Here is a 25,138-nt window from a genome sequence, read left to right as displayed (position 1 = left end):
TTCTCCACGGTTGGGCCTTGTTTTTTCTCTATGAATACACTGTTCTTATTAGCGCATACCTTTCCCACTAGATAGAGGTCTTCTCCCACTAGTCCATTGGTTCTGAATCATACATAATGTATCACCATGTTTGCTGATGTCAGTCCCTCTGCAGCAATCTTAAGAGAGTGGGCAGACTGGGCTCCTCTCGAGTGTATCTGAATAAATATATATTGGTTTGTATTCTCTACTGTCTGACCGACTCTTCATTTGTAGGGAAGGCTGAGAGGTGGTCACGAGTGACCCGGGTGACCCTAATTAGGTCACTTCCTTCAGTTGGCGCCCGAACAGGAACTCCATCGGGTGAGTGACCCATCCCCTTCTGAGGACGGGTGGGGAGGTCGAGGCCATCGTTGGGTCAGACGGACGGATCAGGGATCCCTGGACGAGAGAGTTCCTGTACTCGCAGCTACCCCTTCTGTCCCGCCGGACGGTGCCTTGCCCAGCGGTCATCCTGACTGGGGTCCTAAACGGCAAAACCCGTGGATCTGACCGTTTGGTCTGAAGAGTCGGCAGTGGAGAACAAATTTGTTTGACCTGAATACATCAGGTGAGTTTGTTTTGGTTCTTTGTGGAAATGGTACCATTTTGGTTTGTATTTGGTATGGTCTGAGGACCGATTTTGGGTGAAAAGTATTTGCAAACACTTTGCCAAGCATAAGTAGTGAATTTGTTTTCTTTTGAGAATGCCTGGAATAATTAAACTGGTTTATTTGTGCTGTCGTTGTTCTGCCGATGCTCGATTGGAAGATAGTCAGCCGGCGCCTCCAGAAGGCACTCCGAATTGTGATATGTATGTGAAGCATGGCCTTGGTCTTATTATGTTTAGTACTCTATGGCACAAATATACGAGGGACAACGCCGAGTTGCAGTGGCCTTTGACGATCACTTTTGATGAGCAAAAGATCGAATATTTGCAAGAACAGTTGTTTAAGAAAAGAAGTAGACAGTCTATGTTTGATTCCCTAAGAATGTGGAAAAAAGCAGCTAAACAGAGGCGAATGAAAGCAGGGAAAGAGGCCCAGAAAGGCAGAATCCAGACGTTGACTCAGAAGGCCGTAGCATATGACAGGTAAAAGCAGGAGAAGGGTATTGAATGTGAAGACCGAAGGTTTCAATTACAGATTGATAAATCTTATGTGGCTCAAGAAAATTATACTTTTGTGGAAGAATTGTTAGATACTTGACCACCAACTCCATATGCCCCGCACAGGATATATCCCGCTATTCCCTCACAGTCCCGGCCACCTGTTTCTTCTGTCTCTGCTGTTTCTGCTCCTGCTACTGTTGATCAGATTGCTTTGCCATGGCACCTCCTGTCTTTTCTTTGTCCTCGCCGTCTGTGGCAACTATGACTGTTAGTACTCCTGCCACACCTATTGTTTCAGTGTCCCTTTCGCCAGCTCTTACACCTGTGACGCAGCCAGCAGCGATGTTAGTGCCCGTTACTTCTGTTGCTACTCCCACTTTGTTTTTCCCCTGACATTACTGAGTAGTGGGACATAAGTATGTGGATTTGAAGATAGAGACTGGACAAAATGTAAGAAATATATGGGGCCAGTAGTACGATTTGATGTAGGAGATAAAGAGAAAAGGGTGATAGCTAATCAGGCTGGCCAGTGGGCTCATAATCCCATTTACAGTGTGGAGGATGTTTGGGATGCAAGATTTTGAGCCCTTTATACAGCAGCATGCTCTTAAGCACATGTCGGCGACTTTGACTGGTTTTTGGCAGCAGTGTTTTGAATCAGAAGCGCCTAAAATTTTACATGATATTAGAGATCGTGTGCATGTTAGTGACTTGAGCCCAGAACAAGTTTTCAGTAATGTTGCGACAATAATAGCCTATAGGGGAAGACTACATGAGAACAGTCCCAAGACAGTGACTCAGTTTCCGATGCAGGAGGTTCATCCTATATACACCACCAAGAATTACCAGAAGTGCAAGATGGCCGCGGTAATGTTATAAGGGCCAGAGAAGCGGCTAGTTTTCAGGAACAATCGGTCTACATTCCGTGGAAAAGGAGTGAAGTTTTGTCTCTTAAGACTCATTTGCATGATCCTAGGAAGAATCCAACTGCATATTATAAAGAATTAACTGAAGCCGCCTCCTCCACTGTGATGACTTTGGCTGATATTGAAATGTTTTTTGGCCTTCTTGTTCCGGTTGATAGCTGGAGACAGGTGCATACTCAAGACCATGTTGCAGAGTTGGGGGGTACATGGGACCAAATTAAAGTATGGGATCAGGAAAGGAAGCCAGGTGATAAGCCTAGAGCAGAGATACTTGCTTTGCTAGGCCGTATCATTACGTATATGCATTCTCTTATTCCCTCCGAGGAAGGTTGACTGGGACAAGTTAACCATCTTGTCGACAAAAGAAAGATGAGTGTGTCTGATTTTTTCACTCGGTTTGAAGATATATTCCTGGATTACAGTGGGCAGGACCTGTATGTTGAGGGAGGTGTTCGGTTGTTTGTTAATAGACTTTTTTTCCAATTTGCTTCCTCAGATTGCGACTCGATTGCAAGCTTCCCTTCTGTTATTTTGAATATGGCACACTACTATGAGCATGGGGATAATGAGGAAAAGGAGAGGACAGAGAAAAAGCATAAGGATTTGTAGACAAATGGGTTGTTGCAACAAGCTTTTAGAGGGAATGGTAGAGGATGTGGTGGTTTGACCCGACAGCTTCCACGCACTAGTAAGCAGCCAAACGCTACGCCCCTGGGTCCGAATCAGTGTGCGTCTTGTAAAGAGGGGGGATATTGGCGTAGCGAGTGTCCTGTGCTCTTGCAGAAGGTGGCGGTCCCTAGAGGACAAGGTTCTCGTGGAAGGGGTCATGGAGCTGGTGGGGCAGGCAGGGCTCAGAAGCCTGCAGCCTCTGATAAGAATGACTTTGATGACCCTCGGGATGGACAGTACTAGCACAATGATTATGATGTGGATGAAGTGACAGGAATGTCTTACAGCTAGGACAGCCAAGGACCAGTTCTGATACCGGTGTGGTCCTTATGTAACAGCAGAATTGCAAGGTTCAACTAAGGAAGTTTTGGTGGACACATGTTCGACGAAAAGTTCTGTTTCTCGAAATATGGTCCCTGAGGCGGCTCTGCCCAGCCATAATAATGTTTCGGTAGATTTTTCTGGTGTACTGGTTATAAGCCCCATTTCAAAACCTCTTGCATTGACCATTGGTCCTTTCACTATGGATTCGCCATTCTTGCTGACATCTAATTGTGGTGAGAATTTGATGGGTTTGGATTTATTGAAAAAGTTGCATGCCACAATTTATTGTTCCCCAGCAGGTGTCTATATGACAATGGGCCCAGATGTGGTGCGCGTTAAGCAGTGTCTATCCAAATATGTGCCCCTTCCTGTTGAATTTAAAGATGTGCCACCCACTCTGTGGGCAACAGGCGACAAAGATGTGGGATTGTTGTATATATAGCCTGTTTCGATACTCGTTAAGGATGGTGCCATTTTACCTCATATCCCTCAATATAAAATACCGCAGGCAGGAGAGCGAGCCTTATTACCGATCGTGCAGGATTTGATTGGGAAGGGAGTGGTTAAGGAGACCAATGCTAATATTTGCAATAGCCCTATTCTTCCAATTCTTAAAAGGGCGCCCCCCAGGGTCCTCTGATGAACATTAAGATGTTTATCGTTTTGGGATTGATTTGCGCGAAGTTAATAAAATAGCGATTCCCCAGTTTCCGGTGGTTCCTGACATCACCACTCTTTTGACAGTGATTCCCTCTTCTGCTAAATTCTTTTATGTCATTGATTTGAAAAATGCGTTCTTCAGTATTCCTACTCATCCTGAATGCAGATATCTGTTTGGGTCACCCTAGCTGTTATAAGTTTTAGGTTCTGTCGCGCTCCTCGAGGCTATACAAAGAGTCCGAGTATCTATAGTCGGGCATTGTAAGATCAGTTAGATTCCTTGTCGCTACCCACAGGTAATGTATTGCTACAGTATGTCGATGACTTGCTCATCACTTCAGATACAGAACAAGGTTGTAGGGACAGTTGTTGTTGCATTTGGCACACAACGGACATAAAGTTTCCCTTTCTAAATGTCAGTATTGTCGACAGGAGGTCACCTATTTAGGTCACCTACTGTCGAAAGAGGGTAAGAGATTGACCCCGGAGCGTATTAGTACCATTGTTTAAATGCCAGTTCCACAAACCCAGAAAGATGTACGCGTCTTTATAGGTATCACTTCCTACTGTCGTCAGTGGATACCCAACTATTCCCTATTAATTAAGCTCCTGCTTGCATTAACCACGAAAGAAGTGCATGTGCCTTTACCTTGGACGTCTGAATGTCAGCAGTCTTTTGAGCAACTAAAAACTGAGCTTTGTTCGGCTCCAGTGCTTGGTACCCCTAACAACGCCAAATCCTTTGCATTATATGTTCATGAGATGGCTGGTTGCATGCTTTCTGTTTTAACACAAAAGTTTGGAGATAAATAACGGCCGTGTGCTTATTTGTCTGCTATGCTTGACCCTGTTGCTCGAGCCCTCCCGAGCTGTCTAAGAGCGGTCGCAGCTGTGGCTGTCTCAATAAGGCAATCGGCTGGACTCATACTTGATACTGATCTCACAGTCATGGTACCCCATGCTGTGGATACACTTTTGAATAAAACAAGGACACAGCACCACACCAGTGCACGTCTGACCGGCTGTGAATTAACCTTGTTCACAAATATCACGATCAAACGATGCACCACTCTGAATCCAGTCAAGTTACTGCCCCTGCCCCTCCCTTCTGAGAGTGATGAAATTGATCTTCCAGACGGAGGAAGAGATGAAAGGATGGGTAGACTTGACTGATGTTCCCTTATCTGACCCTCAAGGGGAACTATAGGTCGATGGCTCTTGTTTTAAATTACCAGATGGCACTACAACTGCTGCATATGCTATTACTACGCTGCGTACAGTAGTTGAGACATCACTAGTTCCCTATCAGAAGGCCCAATCTGCAGAGCTTGTTGCTCTAATACGAGCTTGCGAATTGAGTGAGGGACTGGTTGTCAATATTTATACTGACAGTCATTATGCCTTTGGAGTCGCGCACAACTTTGGGCTACTCTGGGAAGAGAGAGAGAGAGGATTCCTTATTTCCCATGGTACCAAAATCCAGCATGGGATCCTCATATTGCGGCTTCTGTCTGCTTTGACACTCCCTCAGAAATTGGCAATAGTGAAGAGTGGTGCTCACCGTAAAGTCACTGATGATGTAGGTAGGGGAAAACACATTTGCAGATCAGACAGCTAAGGAAATGGCCCAGACTAAAATGAAAAGAATGTTTATAGCAGGTCCCGCTAGGTGGGTGCCTGAAGTCGCCATGTTTGAAGATACACTTGAGAACGTGAAGGAGATACAAAGTGAGGCCACACTAGAGAAATTAGCAATGTGGCAAGAAAGTACAGCCCAACTGAATGATGAAGGAAGATGGATTGACAAGTCAGAAGGAGGAGGTGAATGTTCTCCCTGTAGTCACGATTGCTCATGGCCCAGCCTATATTAGTGCTAAGGGTATTTGCAAGTTGTTAGACCCTGAATGGCAGAATGATAACATTTCGAAAACAGCTGCACATTTAGTGAAGTATTGTATGGTGTGCATGATGCACAATCAGGGAAAAGGTACTCCTACCCCACCTTGCAATTTTGCACCACCCACTTTCCCTTTTGAAGTACTTCAGATGGATTGTATTGAGTTAGATAGGGTCACTAACTTGAAGTACGTGTTGGTGGTTGTCTGTGCATTTAGTAAATGGGTTGAGGCTTATCCCACTAAAGATAAATCAGCCGTTACGACTGCAAAAGTACTCCTGAAGGAGTTTCGGCTTGCCCCGTTTGATTTGGGGGTAATAACAGAAGTCATTTTAATGCCAAGGTTATTCAGCTAATTTGTGATTGTTTGCACATAAAACAGAAGTTTCATGCTGCAAACCACCCACAGTCAGCAGGTTTGGTTGAGAAGTACAATGGTACTCTCAAACTGAAATTGGCAAAGATTCGGGAGACAACAGGGTTACAGTAGCCAGATTCTTTACCATTAGCTCTTTTGTTGGCAAGAACAACAGCACATTCAAAGACAGGATTGTCACTGTACGAGGTCGTGTTTGGATGCCCGGCAAATGTCTGGGGCGTCCCGGGTCCTCGTGGGTTCTCAGCTATTGAATACCCGTTATTGATTGACTACCTGTGCCAGCTAACTGAAAATTTACGTTCTATTCATCAACAGGTCCATGAGTCCCTGCCCGCTACACCAGAGGGACCCAGACAGGACATTCGGCCTGGGGATTTCATACTCATCAGAAACTTCCAGCAGAGGAAGAGTTTGGAGCCGCGCTGGAAGGGACCGGAACCACCGGCTACACGTACTGCAGTTAAAGTCGCTGGCTGAAAGAATTAGGTGCATGGCACTCATTGCAAAAGGTTACCTCTGCCTTTGCCTTATGACCAATGGATCAAGGATGGCGTAGGGGACTCTGAATGTGAGACAGCGCCTCAGTTTGTCCCCTTTAGTGACGCCAAGCTAAGCTGGACCCAAACGGATGCAGAAAAGAATTAAGTGCAGAATGCAGCAGTTCCACTGGAGATATGAGCAATTCAGGAAACCCCGTTTTCACTGATCCCTCTGTGCCTGGAGTCACCAGGTACAATCTGCGTTCTCGGTTGAGGAATAGTGCACAAAAGGAGAAGTTAGATTAGACAGGGATGGACTGGGCAAGTTAGGATGTACTTTCCTGTAGTACCAACGGAGTTAGTTTAGGGTGAAGTGAGATTTGTGCACTGTTCTGACATTGAACAGGAGAGATTGAACGCGCTCCCTTGGAGGGGGGTACATTATCCTGATTATTTCCTTGCTTAATAATGCTTCCATTTGGTCAGCCTATTGATGAGGAGGAAAAACCATTTGCACCACCATGGTTAGCATGGGGTTGGTCAACAAAGAGTAAAGTAGTTTACATATTAATTGTTGTGCTTGCACTGGTGACAATATTTGGAATATCCTGGTTTCTAGAGGAGAAATTTCGAGTACATTCCTTGGAAAGTACAACCCCCACTCCCCTGAACACATTTGTGTTACTATACAAATGTTGCATCATGCATAATGTGTCCAATACAACTAATTGTTGGGTTTATGGGTTGCTCCCTTCAGTCACTCAAAAGAGCGACAATTTGTTGTCTATGGCATTGTCATATATTGGCAGCTGCGAGGGTTGGTATGAATTGTTTCGACTGGTACTTCCAATATCATCTTTCTACTTTGGATATAACATCCACTGATTCTCTCACTTCAAATGAATATTTATGCTTCTACCAAGCGTTTACCCCCCTGGGACCGGCAGGACAGGGGACTCTAGGGACAATGTCCTCAAAGTCTTGTTTGAAAATGTACCATAGAGTAAAGGACAATGCCTGGTTTCTAATGGAAATGGCTGCTTTCCAATGGTTTAACACATCTGAGCACTTGCAATCCTGCCGAGGTCAAAATCTTACCGAAGATAAACCGATACCCGTGTCTGTGGTCAATAAGACAGCACAATTTTTGTCAAGGGGACTGGGGAGATAAAGGTGGGTGAGAGTAAATGTAATTTCACCTACAAGCTGAATACCACTAATAGTCCGCCTTTGATCCTACCCCATAATGTCTATTTTGTCTGTAGGTCACAGGCTGACGTCTGGCTCCCGAGGGGATGGTCGGGCACATGTTATCTTTCCTTCCTTTTCCCCCCTGTATATGTTACCCTGTCTAATTATCACAAAACTCATCGGGCGCAACGTAGAAGTGCATTCCTGGCCCGAGTAAGACGATTTGTTGACACAAAGGATATAGATCAGACAGACACTACCGCACAGCAATTTGGAGACGTTGTGAAGGGCCTGCTACCTTTTTGGGGCCTTCAAGTTCATCAGTTAACTAGAGTTGTTGAAGCTGTTATTAATACAACTGCTGGGATAAGGATGAATGTCACTGCTGAGCTTCAGGCTACAAGATTAGTCACTTTGCAGAATAAGATGGTGCTAGACGTTATCCTTGCAGATCGGGGAGGGGCCTGTCACGTCATAGGCAGAAGCTGTTGTGTTTACATACTAGATAGGTTTCCTAATGTTTATTCAGCTATACAGAAATTACATAGGAAATCGACTGAGATACACCAAGAAGCAGGTACTTGGACACTGTTGGGGTGGTTGTCGAACACATTAATATCTTGGGGTGGGAAGATCCTCACATTGTTGGCTGTGGTTGCCAGTATTTTCTTTACCTGTTGCCTCTGTATACACTGTCTCCCAGTTTGTTGCACCCATTACGTCAATGTTCTCATCCCCAAACAGAAAATATCAGTTCATGATACTAATTCTGTGATTATAATACAAAAGGATATTGATGATTTGATGCGGATAGATGATGGTATTTTTGATATTTTCTGAATATATGAATAACTTCTCATAGTGATGTTTCTTGCCCTTGCAAATGTTATACTTTCCTTGATAACAACATAACATGGCTAGCTCATGCTAAAAGGGGGGTCTGTTAGAAAGAAAATGTTTTCGCCATGTTGATTATGTATTGTTCTATGTAAGTTAGCATTTGCGGCACCATTTTATGTTTGGCTTCCATTTTGAACCATGATCGAAACTAATCTTTCCCTTCCTACCAGTTTTTGGTAAGTCTTTTTCTCCAAGGTTGGGCCTTGCTTTTTCTCTATGAATACACTGTTCTTATTAACGCATACCTTTCCCATTAGATAGAGGCCTTTTCCCACTATTCTAGCGGTGGGCACGGATGGAGTGACCTTGAGTAATAGATAGTGTGTGTCCAGCCTAAGGATACAAACTTATCCTTCTGTACTTCTAAGTGTAGCTGCATTTGCCTGGAAAATTCCATTGCGGGCGTTCCTTCACTGGTTCTGAATCGTACATAATGTATCACCATGTTTGCTGATGTCAGTCCCTCTGCAGCAATCTTAAGAGACTGGGCTCCGCTCGATTGTATCGGAATAAATATATGTTGGTTTGTATTCTCTACTGCCTGACCAACTCTTCATTTGTATGGAAGGCTGAGAGGTGGTCACAAGTGACCTGGGTGACCCTAATCGGGTCACTTCCTTCACTTGCACATGGCCCATGAAGCCACTCTGGCCTGTTTGTTGCAGTAACACATGGCAAAGATGTCTGTGGGCACCTGCGTCAGACTCTCCTTGATGGAACGATTTCAACGCCAAGCAGATGGCCCTTAGCTCTAGAAGGCTGATATGGATCAGGGACTCTGCCGGAGTCCCGGATCTCCACCTCTCCCAGGTGGCTGTCCCGGCCTAGAAATGACACATCTGTAACCACTATCAGCTCTGGGTCAGGTAGGGAGAGGGGGATGCCCCTGGCCCAATCGTGGTCCAGCAGCCACCACTGCAGATCTTTTTCAGTCTCTTACCAAAGATCGATGTGGTCAGAGAGTTTTCCTTGATATAGGCCCACTGAGAATTCAGATTCCGCCCAATGAGCGTTCAGATCCATCTACTTCAAAGCCTGCATATGCCACCTGGCGTGGTTGACGAGCAGGATTCAGGAAGCCAGAGTCGACATTATTGAAATCCCGGACATTGATTAAAAGATCAGGATCATAGCCTGAATGTCCTAGACACTCCTTTCTGGGGGAAAGGAACAAAACAAAACCATGTCCAGAATAGGTAAGACAAAGGGCAACATCTGAGAAGGAGTCATATGTGATTGCGGCACACTGATAGTGAATCTCAAAGATGAGGAGGGTTGCCATAGTCTGGAGGTGGCTGACAACTGCCTAGGGTGAGCTCGCCTTTAACAGCCAGTCCTCGCGAAAGGAGAAGACTGGGACCCCAGACCTCTGAAGATTTGTTGCTACCACCACCTTCACTTTCGTGAACATCAGAGAGGAACAGGTGAGACTGCAGAGGAGCACAGTGAACTGAACATGCACTTGTCCTTGCACAAACCACAGGTAGCACCTGTGGGCCTTAAGACAGGTATATGGAAAATGTGTCCTACAGTTCCTATGCCACCATCCAGTTTCCTGTGTCGAAGGAAGACCAGACATGATCAACGGTGAGCATCCTGAATTTGTCATTCCAGATGAAGCTGTTGTGAGGATACAGGTTTAAAATAAGAGGGTCTTCATCCTTATTTTGTACTAGAAAGTAGCTGCAATAACAACCACGATTCAGTTCTGTATAAGGTGAAACAACTTATTCCAAATAATGATACTTTTTTGGCTTAGTGAAAAATGGCTGTCAATTTTTCCAAGTAAACAAGGGTGTCAAACATGGAAAACTGTGTGCAGGTATGTTAAGAGGTCATCGGCTTGTAATGGCCATATCGGTCAATACAAATGTTTAAAAAAACTAATTGTCTGCAGAGACAGTCTAATGTGTCAATCAAAAGCCTGTTAAAAGATGGTTTGGGTGGGGGTGGAGCTAGGCACAAGACCTGACTTCAGGCTAATCCCTGCAGTCAGAGCAGGCTGTGCAGGAAGGACCAAAGGCAACCGGTATGTGTGGGATAGGGATAATACAGGCCTGAGCTCAGAGGTCTCTGTGCACAGCAACAGGCTGTGCATACCTGGCTTGGTGAAAGGCCTCTGAGAATAGTAAAGAGTTCAGGTACTATGCCAGTGACCAGTGGCAAAGAGATGCCTTCAAGGGATTAGTTTAAATACTTAGTTGTATAGTTGTCGATTATTTGATATAGGATAGTTATATTCCTATAGAACTGAATTCAATCAGCATTCATGTATTATAGATTGTATCTTATATATCAGTCATATAAATCAGCATAGATGAGTAAAAAAGGCAAAATGCACTGAGAGTCAATCAAACTAGAAAAAGCAACGGGTGTGTAAAAGAAGAAAGTTTATATCAATCAATGAAATCAATGAAGTCAAGGGTACTGAGAATAGACAGTTATACAAATATTGGAAGGAGATGGTAAAGTCAATTATTCCTTCACATAAACTCAATCAAACACTTTTTCATAATAATAGTAAATAATTATATAGAAAACAGTGTGACAGTCGACGTTTCGGTCTTTTAAATATCCATTCATAAGACCATCTTCAGGACAAGTCGATTAAAAGTTGACCCCTTATTCTTCGGGGGATTGTATCCCAATCGAGAAATCGGAAAGTGTAGAAGTCGGGTGATATTTAAATCTCACTTATGTAAAGCGCGTATCTTCGATTGAATACTACTGGCAATTCTCCGTAGTTATTTTGAAGATGTAGCCAAATCCCAAAATCGAATGGCTTTGCTCACAAAGAAGGAGAATTTAAATCTCACTTCAACCGGCACGTGTCCTCAATCAGATAAAACTCACGGTTCACCAACGATTATTCGGGCAGCATGCAGCCCGCATGCTGCCCGAATAATCGTTGGTGAACCGTGAGTTTTATCTGATTGAGGACACGTGCCGGTTGAAGTGAGATTTAAATTCTCCTTCTTTGTGAGCAAAGCCATTCGATTTTTGGATTTGGCTACATCTTCAAAATAACTACGGAGAATTGCCAGTAGTATTCAATCGAAGATACGCGCTTTACATAAGTGAGATTTAAATATCACCCGACTTCTACACTTTCCGATTTCTCGATTGGGATACAATCCCCCGAAGAATAAGGGGTCAACTTTTAATCGACTTGTCCTGAAGATGGTCTTATGAATGGATATTTAAAAGACCGAAACGTCGACTGTCACACTGTTTTCTATATAATTATTTACTATTATTATGAAAAAGTGTTTGATTGAGTTTATGTGAAGGAATAATTGACTTTACCATCTCCTTCCAATATTTGTATAACTGTCTATTCTCAGTACCCTTGACTTCATTGATTTCATTGATTGATATAAACTTTCTTCTTTTACACACCCGTTGCTTTTTCTAGTTTGATTGACTCTCAGTGCATTTTGCCTTTTTTACTCATCTATGCTGATTTATATGACTGATATATAAGATACAATCTATAATACATGAATGCTGATTGAATTCAGTTCTATAGGAATATAACTATCCTATATCAAATAATCGACAACTATACAACTAAGTATTTAAACTAATCCCTTGAAGGCATCTCTTTACCAGTTCATTTAACTTTACCCAAGCCCTCAAGGGTTTATTGGGTTGTCCACTTTCTATATCAGTGACCAGTGGCGGCTCCTCCACCGTAGCCCCACTGCTTTTCAGCACTGCGAATAAGGGAAAAATAAAATGATAACACGTTATTATCATTTTATTTTTTCCTGCTGCGAAAGCTTAGCAGGGCGAGCTGCTCTGCTCTCAGAGCAGGGGGAGGAGTGGTGGGCACTATGTAAGTGTGCATGAATGTCTGCCCGGTCAAACCGTTATGCACACTTTGCATGTTCTCCACTCAGGCTGCCTGGGTGGAGCGCATTCCCCGTCACCCAGTCCCTGCCTCAGCAACAAACCACAGTGCTCAGACCAAACAAAGCTGAATTGCAGCATTGTGGCTTAGGGGAGCCTGGGTGGTTCCTGTTCCGGCCAGAAGAGACGACGATGGAGGAGGGATGCGGCACGGAGGTAAGTTTATTTTTTTTTTTTTTTTTTTTCACATCCTCTTATCTGCCTCCCACCCCACCACCACCGATCTGAGCAGACTGCCACTGCCTATGGCATCAGAGTTGTTATCAATGATGCTACTGAGACGTCATCAATGATGTTAACACTAATGCCATCAATGTTATTTCTGTGGTTTTTAGGTTTTGTATTGTAACCACAACACCTTTCAGCATGTTTTTTGAGGGGTAAATGTATAATTAGATACAAATACATACATGTATTTATGAACTCATCTACACCAGAGAGAGCTAACAAACATATGCAATGTTACCTTCATTATTGGGAGGAGATCTTCCACTTTGTGGACTTTTGCAAGAGCTTCTCGAACTTCTAAAAGCCCTTTTGGGTTGTTGGCACTGAAAGTGTGAAAAAACATTAAAATAATACATTTTACTGTTTACGTATAGAAAACTGAACGTCATGATTTTGATCATAACAGTCGTGTCCACGATTATTGTTCCTCAACCACAAATGTTCAATATATTAATAGCAAAAATACATTAACAAGATGTCTTAGTATTGATTGATGAAATGTAGATACTCCTTTCAATTAGAACGGTCTAAACACAAACAGATTCTGATTGAACAAAAAGCTGCCAAACAGAATGGCTGAAATAACTTGCTGCTCCAGCCAATTGGGTGGTTGCCTTGCTGTTAACCAGAATTGGTTTCTATAATTTGAGGATCATTTTGTGATTCAGCAAAGGGCAGGCAGCCTGCACATGGGGGCTTTTACACAAAGTCATGTGTACTGTTCAAGGAGGAAAAAGGCTCCATAGGCAAATAAAAAAAAAACAAGTGGCTTTCATTATATTTTGTCCGATCTATTTGCCCACTATTAGTCTTGGAAAATGACACACACAGGAAAGTTTAAATTTGGGCTAAATTGTGCAATGAAGAAAAGTGACTAACTCACAGATGGGAAAGATGAAGACGTTTATACAGCGTAGCGAAAACAAAATGACTTATTTTACATACAAATCCTTGTCCTGCGCACAAATCTCATCACCATTGATTCCCAAATTTAAACTTAGTTGAGAAAACTGTTTCTGGGGACGCCCTAGTATCCTGAGGATTTTTGATTGTTTAATATATTCGAACATACGGAATCAGAATTGGGAAACCGCACATGCCTGAAAAAAGCTGAGTGAAGTATAGCACTTTTAGAGTCTTCCAATGAAACTGTTCGGAGTAAAACACAAATAATACATGCAGCCTTCACATACACATAATCAGAATCAAATTGAATTTTTTTTTAATCAGAATTGAGTACAAGTGATTAAGATTCTCCAAGAATAATACATATCCATATTTTCATAGCCAAAGGTGTAATGGATACTTCCAGAGCCATCCTCACAAAGGGAAAAGTGCATACTGACACATCAACTAAGTGTTTGTAAGGTTGCAAAATTCGTGCTACATCACCTTTTCATACTCAAGAAATTACTGACCAAACAGCAAAGATATTTCGCAAAGGCACGCTCTTGTTCCCAAATTCCTTAATTATTTTTAAAAATAACTTTTTGGGCCATACTGGAAATGTTTTAATTCACTATTTTAGATGCCATATAGTACAGGGGTTAATAATAGCATAAAGTATGGTGCAGACAATTTCAATAATTGCCACGTGGTGTAACTCCAGTAATACCACATGCTGCCTTTATGCTCAGTTTCCCGGTGTCCTGTGGAGGACACAAAAACTTCTTAGCTTTGGAAATGCACTAGTTAGCAGGTTTTACAATGGTATCTTCTAGTCCCCGGTTTCATTTTATCTACTCAAGTTCTCCTGCACAGCAGCTCCTTAATGATCTACTTTCAGTGCTACAAGGGTTGTTTTCGATTGAGACTTTTACCCCCAGTTTTAGCACCTTAAAATAGTCCCCCAGGCGTCAGACTAGATTTTGAAAATCCTGAGCAGTACATCTGAACACTGAAAGGTGAAGTTAATCCACTCTGTGTTGACGTTGTCCGAGTTGTAAATGATGTTGTGGTGCCACTACGCACTAGCGGTGCTACTATGGATGCACTGATATCAGTTCCTTTCTTTTCACACCAACAGTGCGGATCCAGAGCACTACGTTGGTCACTTTTCCAACTATCTGTTGACACTTTTTTGCGCGATTGCTCCCAGTGTGAGAGGGATATGTGCCCTAACAAACCTATGGCTTTTAAGTCTTGCAAGGAATGTCACAGGCAAATGCCTCTGTATAATCCCACTTGGTCTGTCTCTGGTGCTCGGAGTTGGTCCTCGATCTAAAGACCGGCATCAAATGCAAGTCAATGCATCCCAATGCGATCCGCCAGCTGGCGGTGTGGCAGAAGAAAGTTCAGTGTCGTTCCTGGGCTGGTCTCAAAAGAGATCTTGTGGCCACTCTTTGAGCTGTTTCTATGGACAGTCGTCTTCCCACTCCAAAATGCCTTGCTCAAAGTTGGGTAAATCCAAGAAGCACAAGAAGTTGTCTAAGCGTTCGTGGGATTCCCCATCCAAATGTGGTGCTTCAAGACCCGCTTGCGCACTCCACCAGCTCGGCTCCATGCTTCTCCAAGTTCCCGCGAACTGGAGCGGTCCCTGCCCAACTGATAGACTGCTATGGTACCAGGCATGCCATCTTTGGGCCACCAACTCCATCTGGTAAGCCTTCACAGCCCCACAGAGCCAAGGGGTGCCCCCGATGGCGGGTTCGCCCCCGACGCTAGGCGGACCCTCTTGATTCACCCCCAGATCAGGTCTGATGCGAACACGGGTGCCTCTACCCACAATGGCCCCTGTCCACCCAACGCAATCCCGACCCCGGTGGTACAACTGCACAAAGGGCTTATCCTGTTTTCTGACTCTGAGACTGCGCCCCCACTCGACATTGACTCTGGTGCTGTCCAGGCCGTATTAACCCTTGGACTTACCTCATTGGATAGGTCCTTCCTACCTGAATGAGGGGAAGAAGAAGAGGAGTATGGACCCTTTAAGGAGGATCCCAACCAAGAAAAAAACTAGTTTGAGGAATTATGGGGAGACCTGAATACCTTCCCAGACTGTGGCATGCTTTCTCCTTCAGGCCCTGCTTTTGGAGGAAGGCACATATTTTACGACTGATGCGTAGGGCAGCAGGAATGTTGTGACTTGAATTGTTACTTTGGAACCTTTCCCTTAGTAACCGGTTTTCTGCTGCTCAGCCAGCATGAATATGATGTAATGGAATACTGGAGTGCTTGGTGATGTAATGGAATGCTTGAGGGTCTGGTGAGGTTGAGTGTCAGTTGGAGTGTGTGGGCTGAGCGGCAAGGATGCTGCCCCTGGTGGGGCTTACTCAATACCATCTTCTATACTTGGACTTTTACCTGCAATCTTAATAAACCATCTTCTTCAACAATACAGCTACTGAACCTCCCACCCTTCCAACAATTGTGACAATTTAGGAAGAATAACCATGCATGTGAATTGAAGAAATTGCTGAAGGAATCTAAAAGAAACATAAAGGGAACTACTCAAAAAACTTTGAGCACTACAGAAGAAAGCCATCCAGCCTCCCCATCAAACAGCCCACTGCCAGGGTGTGGATCTGTTATTTACATGGACTTGTATCATTCATGCTAATGGAGACAACGTTTTGTGTAATATACTTTTCAACCTGAATCGTTTATTTTATGAAGGATCTGTCAGCCTGCTGTCCAGGGAAATTCTACAGGCTAGTAATAAAGTTCACAGCAAAGGAGAGTGCTGTAATTGAGCAGCTTTACATAAGGATAAACTTATAATGAATTGGCAGCATTTATGGTAAAGGAACCAACAGTGTGAACTGATGTGAACTAGCAGTGATAAGTTGTACTGGGGATGGGTGAATTCTACTTGTACCGATTAGCAGTTGGAAGATCGTCTGACCTACTTGAGGAGATGTCGCAGGTGTGCACGGACGGTGGGCCTAAATTAAACATGGTATTTCCACTTAGAAATGACAGGCTGTGAGTGTCTGGGTAAAAACTAATTAAGGGGGGTTAGTGCTCCGCTTGCATTGTGCCCTGTGCTTTGAGTGTTATTAAGTTACCCCATCCTGGACAGAAGCTGGGTTTTACGTTTTAAAATCTAACTGCCGTAGTGATGTGCCCTGACCGCTAGGTTGCTGCTCAAGCGATTAATCATGAGCCCTTAAAACCTCAAGCCGCAGCAGTAACCTGCATGTGTTGGTTGCCATACCAACACAACCTCGGAAGGCTCACACCCCTGACTGACAGCAATGTCGCGCGTACCTGGTTGTATCCTGTGAAGTCATTTAAGAGGCGGGCGTACGGCGCATGTTGAGTTGACAGCATTGGCGTGTCTGTTCTGATGGACCACACATTTGGGACTAATTACACCACTGAGCGACTTGTTGACTTAACAGCTCTTTAGTTGTAATCCGCATGACTGGCTTAAGAGAAAAAAATCTCAATGTGGCATAGACGTTGGACTCTTTTAAATCAGTGATTAAAGCCGCAAGTTCACACAATGTCTTCATCTGTAACTGGTTCAATGTAAATTTTAAAGTATTTTAAAATGTAACAATGTCCCCATCCATTAATGGTTTAATCTAGATTTTAAGTGTCTTATGTATTAAATTCTAATTTTACTGATGTACTAAGTTTTTATTTTTTCTGGCATGTGTATTCTCTAAACCCCAAGGTGGTTCGTGAGATGATTTCCTTGGACCTACCATCATAAAACCTCAGGAAAGCATTTTAATGTTGCTTAAAATCAATTGTGTTCTCACAACCACAATTGAGAAGTTGTACCTCATGTTTATCGCTTCTGGTAACTCTTGTTTGTAATTGCACATATTTTGCACATCCACTTTAATGAGGTCAACGGATTCGGACACGTGTTGCTGTAGACTGTTTCAAGGAATATTAAGATGATGCACATGCTTTTGTGTAAGATGGATGGATTTTTAAAATTATTTTATCTAGTATTGAGTGTACACATACTTTTATGGTCTTATCGACCTAAATAAAGTTTTTTTGACCTGACCTGAAAAAAAAGAACTGGAATGCATCTGATATACTGCAGTGGACTTCCGCAACACGAGAAGTGTTAGGCAACTCCCGAAAAAGGGGCTAGCAGAGGATGTGGATTAGCCCTTGGCCAAGCAGAACTTCAATATTTCAGCATGTTTGATTCAGCATGTTTTATTAATTAATTGTAGATCCCTTCCAAAACACTCTTGCGATCAGTAAACCACTTGAAGAAAACTGGGATGTCATATTTCTGACGGGAACATGGCTGACTAAATCGTCTGCACCTGGCATTGCTTTAGTATTCCACAGGGTTTTGTTATTCAATTTATTAATCAGAGTGAGACAACAGGCGGAGGTGTGCTGGTAGTGTTCTGAGATACTTTCCATTGCACTATTTCCAAATTAGCGAATAGTAGGACCATAGAAAACATTCTCTATAGTTATAGATCCCTCTTTCGTGCTAGCTGGGGCGTTCATTTACTGACCTCCAAATAGCCCAAATGAGTCTCTTAGCCTACTTCTCAACTTGTTAGGTCAACTCTCCATACGGCACTCACATTTTCACCTACTTAGAGACTTTTACATGCATATTGATGACCACAGCTGTGCTCCGTCCATCATCTCCTTGTCATTGCTTCGCAGCTGTGTGCTGGCCAAAATCTTTCTGGACACCTTAGAAAGTTTCAATCTTGAGCAACATGTGCATGAGCCCACCCATAGGGCGGGACACATTTTAGATCAAAACTTTTCACATTCTTTGACTGTCCACACTAATCCCACACTCAAGCTTAAATGGTCTGATCACTATTTGATTTTCAGAATATTACCAATTGGCCCTTGCACCAGCGGCCTACTTAGTTGAAAATTTCTCTTTTCTGGCACCATTTTTCGGGGTCGCAGTTATCCGAGACTTATCTTCTCCACCGAAGCTGTCGGGTTTGATGGACTCTGATTTTACTAAAGCGAACAACTGGCTTTCCTCTGCCCTTGACCTCATCGCCCCCTTAAAAAAGGTAACAATGTGGAGAACTAGGCCATCTGCACCCTGATTCTCACCTATTTTAAGAGCTTAAAAGGCACATTTGTAAACGCCTTGATTGGAGTTGGAGTAGAGCATATGAGCAGGAGGCAAAAGCTACTTATAAGAGAGCCTTGTCGAATTTCCATAAAGCTTCTTGTAGGGCTCATAAGGAGTTTATCTCCTCCTCGATTTCAACAGCTTCCAAAAAACCTCGAGAACATTTTAAGTGGTTAGTTCTTTTTTGTCCCCCAGGGATTCTTACAGTGGCCTGACTGTCAGTCAGTCTATGTGAAGACCTTTATAACGTCTTCAATAAAATCAAATTGATTTCTGATCAATTCACTGCCCAGACACCGCTGATACCGATTCTGGTGAATAAGCTGTCCTCTAGCCCTCTACTGTCTTATTTTGAATCTATCTCCTTTGGAGAAATCTTTTTATATACCGGCCAATTCTAAGTCCGGCTTGCCACTTGATCCATGTCCTCTTGACATTCTGAAAATGGCCACCCCTCTTGTGGTTCCCTTGTTGCACAAGCTGATGAACTCCTCCTAGGAGGCTGCAGTTGTACCAAAAGTTGGAAGCAGGCTTTATTGCTTCCTCTTCTTAAGAAGTCCAATGTGGATCCTATGGTATTGAGCAACTTCAGTCCTATTTCGCTTCTTTAGAATATAGCCAAAATATTAGAGAAGGTGGTTAATCGTCAATGCTGAAAACAGGGTGTAGATAAGCGCACTATCCTAAGTTGAACGTTTTGTTGAGTTGTAGCGTGCTGCTGGGGTATCACTCTCTGGTCTGGAGTGTCAAGATAATGTAGCAAGCGTCTCCTGAGGGTAGTGGACGTCCCCCTGCGCACAGCAAGGACCCCAGAAGGGGTTGAAAGAGTTCAATGGTCAGTATTCATGAGTTTGAAAAAAATAATCGGGAACTCGGTTTGAATTCGGTTGTTGATGTTTAGTTAATCATATCACAGTAAGGATTTATCCATACATGTTCAAACATATAAATCCATTATGAATTTTGCCCAATGCATTTCGGTCCAATAAGGACCTTCATCAGGGGACATATCTACAAGGAAAATATAAAGCAAAAGAATCAGGAAGTAACCCGATATAATAATGAGCAATACAAAGAATAATGCACGTGTTACTCTTAAATACAGATCGTAACTAAAATGCACGTCCTGACTGGAAAGCCAGGGTAAAGAAGTGTAACCCAAACATATAATACGTTCGTAAACAAGTCAGACCAAAGTGGTCGGTCAATATACAACTGCTAGTATGCATGGAGGATTGACAAAGAACATAACCGTGCAAAAAGGTGGTTTTAAGCCTATAAACAATGGCGAGTATTTTAAGAAATGGCCTCTAGTGAGTGAAAAATAATGCATTCATGGTAGAAGTACTGAAAAGACGTGATACCGCCGATAAAGAGCAGTTGGTGCTTAATGAGTTGATCATCGTGTAACTAAAAACCAAAGTGATGTTCTAATGGTGAACCCGACAAACTCGCAACGTGGAGCGATAATTCAAATCAAGACGTTCACCCCATGTAATGTATTAATGGAGGTGCAGTAACCATAAAAACGGGTGAAAAAATGGTCGGATGGTGTAACTTACGGAAAACGGCATGTTCCTACGGTTAACCCGAGTTTCTCGTGATTGACGATAGAAAACGCGAAGCGCGTTTATGTATTGGTAGCGCGACAGGTGAAAATAGAAAGCAGACTAGTATCTAATAGAGTAGGCGCCATATTGTAATGTCTAAAGTGTGATGAAGAGTGGTGAGTAAATAAATAGGTATGAAAAGCGGATAGAAAATAACGAAGTGAAAAAGTATGGATGAAAAATATAGGAAAAAAGTTGCGAGAAAGATGGGTTGAATGAAAAATATGTGAAAACGATAAAAAGTAGGTAGAAATAAAAAGAATAATGAGAATGGTATTAAGGAGAAAGGGTAAAATAAGATGAATCAGCAAAGGGTGAACATGAGGCTCAAAGGTTATGAAAAGGAAAATAGATGGATGAAGTGAAACAGAACAATGGGTAGACACATACATAAAGAAACATGAGATTAGTAAACAAGACGAAGTCACAGATAACACGAAAACTCCATGCGATCATTGAGTCCGTGCAGTTTCATGGAATTCAACAGCTTAATCCAATAATTTCCCCTTTGGAGGAGCAGATTGTGAACGTCTCTTCCTTCTAGGAGGCGGCAGTTGTACCAAAAGTTGGAAGCAGGCTTTATTGCTTCCTCTTCTTAAGAAGTCCAATGTGGATCCTATGGTGCTGAGCAACTTCAGTCCTATTTCGCTTCTTTAGAATATAGCCAAAATGTTAGAGAAGGTAGTTAATCGTCAATGCTCCCAGTATCAGGAATGTAACCACCTCCTTCATGATACACAATCAGGCTTTTGTCCAGGCTATAACACAGAATCCGCTCTCCTGGAACTGACTGAATTTATTCAAGATAATCTCGATCAGAATGCCAAGGCAAAGGTAGTGTTACTGGATTGGACTTCGGCATTCAACACTGTTTCATATTCAATCCTTCTTAAGTCAAGTCAAGTCAGGAACATTTGTATAGCGCAGCACATCACTCAAAGAGTCTCATGGCGCTTGCAGACTGCTCTGATCAAGAAGAAGAGCTGACTTACTGGTCAAACAACCATGAATTCAAGTTCTTACAAAAACAGCTGTGGAGGTATAAAGGCATTTTATTCCAGGATGCCGGCGCAGGATAAGAGAAAGATCTGCCACCTTGTCTCGCTGTATATATTCTGAAGGGAGTGAGCAATGAGTCAGTGCTGGATCTAAGCATCCTCTGAGGCTTATACCAATGTAACTTTTTTGTCCAGTATCGCGGGCCTTTTCCATACAGATATTTGTGTGTTAAGCAAAGGACTTTGAAAAGAATTCGCTTTTTCACAGGAAGCCAGTGTAAGGCTTTTAAACAGGGGGCAGAAGACGATCTGTACGGAAGATTCAGCACAAGTCTGGCTGCAGTATTCTGTAAAATCTGAAGCTTATTTAGAAGGTTTTCATTTATTGAGAGCAGAAGGGCGTTACCATAATCCATTCTATTTATGATTAGTCCCTTAATTAATTGTTTTCTTGCCTCAATGGGAATCCATTTGAAAACCTTCCGCAGAGTGCGCATTATACCAAAACAGGTGCTGGTAATATGATTTATTTGGCTTTTCATGGACAATTGATTGTCCATGTAAAAGCCAAGTTTGCGGACCATCTCCTTGGGAGTTGGGCAAAGGCCCAGATCAGATGGCCACCAATCAGGTGTCCAATGTTCAGGCACTTTACCAAACAGCATAATCTCTGACTTAGTACCGTTCAATTGAAGGTGGTTACATCTCATCCATCTATCAATGTGAGACATGCAGTTTTTAAAATGTGACTTAGTTTCAATAGGATCTGGACCCAGTGTGATCAGGATTTGCGTGTCATCAGCATACGATATGACATCAAATCCATATTTTCTGATCACCAGGGCCAGTGGAGTCATGTACAGATTAAAGAGTGTAGGACTCAAAATAGAGCCTTGTGGCACTCCCATCTTAACAGGTCTTGCGCATGAAATGCTGTTGCCCATCTGAACAGTTGTTTTACGGCCTGATAGATAGCTTTTGAACCATTTCAGGGCATTACCTGTGACACCAATCTCCCAAAGCCGTTGTTCTAAAATGCTGTGGGAGATGGTGTCAAATGCAGCCGACAGGTCGAGGAGGACGAGGATGACTGACTGATGTTTATCCAGTGCCCGTCTGATGTTATCAGTAACCTCGACCAGGGCAGTCTCAGTACTGTGTGCTGCCCTAAAACCGGACTCTGAAGGGTCCAAAAGTCTGTGGCTCTCAAGATGGTCTACAAGCTGTTGGTTGATGAGGGATTCTAACATTTTCCCCAGATAGGGGAGCAAAGAAATTGGACGATAGTTTGGAAGAAGTTAGGATCGGCCAAAGGTTTCTTCAAAATTGGTCTCACTCTGGCTGCCTTCCAGGTCGAAGGGAAAACTGCATCCGAGAGTGACTTGTTGAATAGGCCGGTTACACTATCCAATAAAGCCGGTGCAATAATGGAAAAGAATTTTGGAGGTACAGAATCAGTGGGAGAGCCGGATTTTATCTTCTGCATGGCAATTGAGACTTGCTTAGTGTCACATTTGGCAAATTCGTCCAGAATATAAGGAGGGTCAGAGGGAGTGCAAGGCCCATCATCAGAGTGAATATTATTGCTTTGTGATGAAAAAGATAGATGAATGGCTAAGATTTTTTCTTCGAAAAAATTGGAAAGGGAGTCAGCCCAAAGTTGAGAGTCCGGTATTGACGGCTGATTTCTGGGAGTTGTAAATTCCTTCAGTATTTGGTAGAGTTCCTTGGAGGAGTTTTCAGCTTTATTAATCCTGTCAATAAGAAATTATTTTTTTGCCGCTTTTATTTCATTCATGTAGCCATGATGTATTTTTTTTATATATATCGCGGTCGGCCGAATTTTTACTTTTGCGCCATTTTCGCTCTGCTGTGCGACACACAAACTTTGTAGTTCTTAGTTGGTCTGTGAACCAGGGGGCGATTCTGATCTTGGTCTTAACCTGTCTAAGAGGAGCAATTTTATCGAATGCGGTTAAGATTGCCTCATCCAGGATATGTAATACTTGGTTTACACTCATATCTGAACTGATTTGATCAGGGCAGAAATGCTTTAAAAAAAGAGGCAAGGTAACTTTACGCCAGGGCCTACGCAATGTGGAATCATTTTCATGGTCGTTTTTAATCAGAGTGATTGGAATAGAAAATGTTAAAAGATAGTGATCAGTCCATAATAGTGGAACTGGGGATTTTACAATAATTTCAGACAGGTTGGTGAAAAGAAGGTCAAGTGTGTGACCGGCGCTATGTGTAGGTTCTAGTACCAATTGGGCCAGACCGAGAATGTTCATATTAGAAATTAACTTATCAGTGTCAGAGGTGAATGGTAGTTCTGCATGGTAATTAAAATCTCCAATTAGGAGGAAATTATCTGATGCCAGTACGTGAGGAGCTAAGGTCTCTAATAGTTTCTCAGCAAAGTCCCCCTTAAGTCCTGGGGGGGCGATAGATTAGGGCCCCTCTCCGTGAGCCATTGGAAAGGCCATTTATCTTAAAAATGCAGATTTCCAAATGGCTTTGGACGAGATTTTCTAAAACAGTAATGTCTAGATCGTGAATAGAGGCTATTAACAAACCGCCACCTCTAATCTCTGTCCTGTCTGATCGAATTATCTTATATTGGGGGGGGGGGGGAGGCAGTATATACGTCAGGAAAAGCATGTTCGTGTAACCAAGTCTCCGTGACAAAACAGATGTCAGGCGCCTCTTGGTCTAACAGACTCCGTATCTCAACAGAATGTTTGGGGATAGAGCGAGCATTAAAGTAGATGGCGCTTAGTTGGTGAGGAGCCTTAGACTCATTTGTGCAGTGAGGCTTGGTGTCTGTAGGTCCTGCGATACAAGAAGAATTTCTGCTACATATGCATCAGTCAGAGCAGTATTGGGGGTATCTAACTCTATAATTTCTTTCTTAGAGTACTTTAGGATCGTCATATTACCTCTGGGTTATAGGGTATCCTCCAGCCCTTAAGAAACTGAGGTGACAATATCCAGCAATTCAGGGGTCCTGGTGTCTGTGGACTGTTGGAGCCGAAGGCCAAGGGTTGGCTTGGCTTGAATCCTACTTGGAAGGCAGGGTGCATCAACCTTTACATCTCTTGACTGTGGGATACCTCAGGGCTCGGCCTTAAGTCTGACCCTTTTTAATGTCTAGCTGACACCCCTTGCCAGCTAGGTGGAAGCTTGGGGTATACGTGTAATTTCCTATGCTGACAATACCCAATTGATACTGACCTTTCAGAATAATGAGGTAACGGATTTATATGCCTTTAAGCAATGTCTGAAGGCAGTCTGGGGCTGGATGAACGATAATTGCCTTAAACTGAAGTCTGAAAAAACTGAAATCTTCTTTTTCCACACCAGCACCCACCTAGATTCTCACAACTGGTGGCCATCGGAGCTTGGACCCCCCTCTGCCCTCTTTGTCTGTAGGAAAATTGGTTTTAAATTCACAGGTTAAGGCTGTGTCTGCCAGCTGCTTTCTCACTCTGAAATCACTCAGGTAAATCTAGTGCCGGAAACTAATCTTAAGACCATTGTTCATGCTCTAGTGACATCCAAATTGGATTGTGCGTACTGTCTGTGCCTAGGCCTGCCATCTTACCTGCTGCACCGCTTGCAGATTATTCAAAATACTGCAGCACGCTGAATTCTAGAGCTGCCGGGCATGCCTATCAGTTTCCGCCCCCTTTCGCCAACTGCAATGGCTGCCCATTCATTGTTGCATCACATTTACAGCAGTAATTTATGAACATAGAGCAGTTTGTTTGGAAGATCCCATGTATCTGAGGAGAAGACTGCAAGT

At 43.1% G+C, this 25,138-nt stretch overlaps 1 protein-coding gene across 5 annotated transcripts in view; it reads right to left on the bottom strand.

Moving 5' to 3' along the window:
- The window catches only part of TTC13 (tetratricopeptide repeat domain 13), a 1,316,170-nt gene that overhangs the window by 491,259 nt on the left and 799,773 nt on the right, over positions 1-25,138 (bottom strand). For all 5 annotated transcript variants that reach the window (XM_085612046.1, XM_085612047.1, XM_085612049.1 and 2 more), the window contains exon 17: positions 12,933-13,017. In XM_085612046.1, coding sequence (XP_085468172.1) covers positions 12,933-13,017 — 85 coding nt within the window. The remainder of the gene's footprint in view (positions 1-12,932; positions 13,018-25,138) is intronic.

The sequence above is a fragment of the Triturus cristatus genome, chromosome 6 (genome assembly GCF_964204655.1).
Source record: "Triturus cristatus chromosome 6, aTriCri1.1, whole genome shotgun sequence".
NCBI lineage: Eukaryota > Metazoa > Chordata > Amphibia > Caudata > Salamandridae > Triturus > Triturus cristatus.
This window is presented reverse-complemented; position numbering and strand designations above follow the sequence as displayed.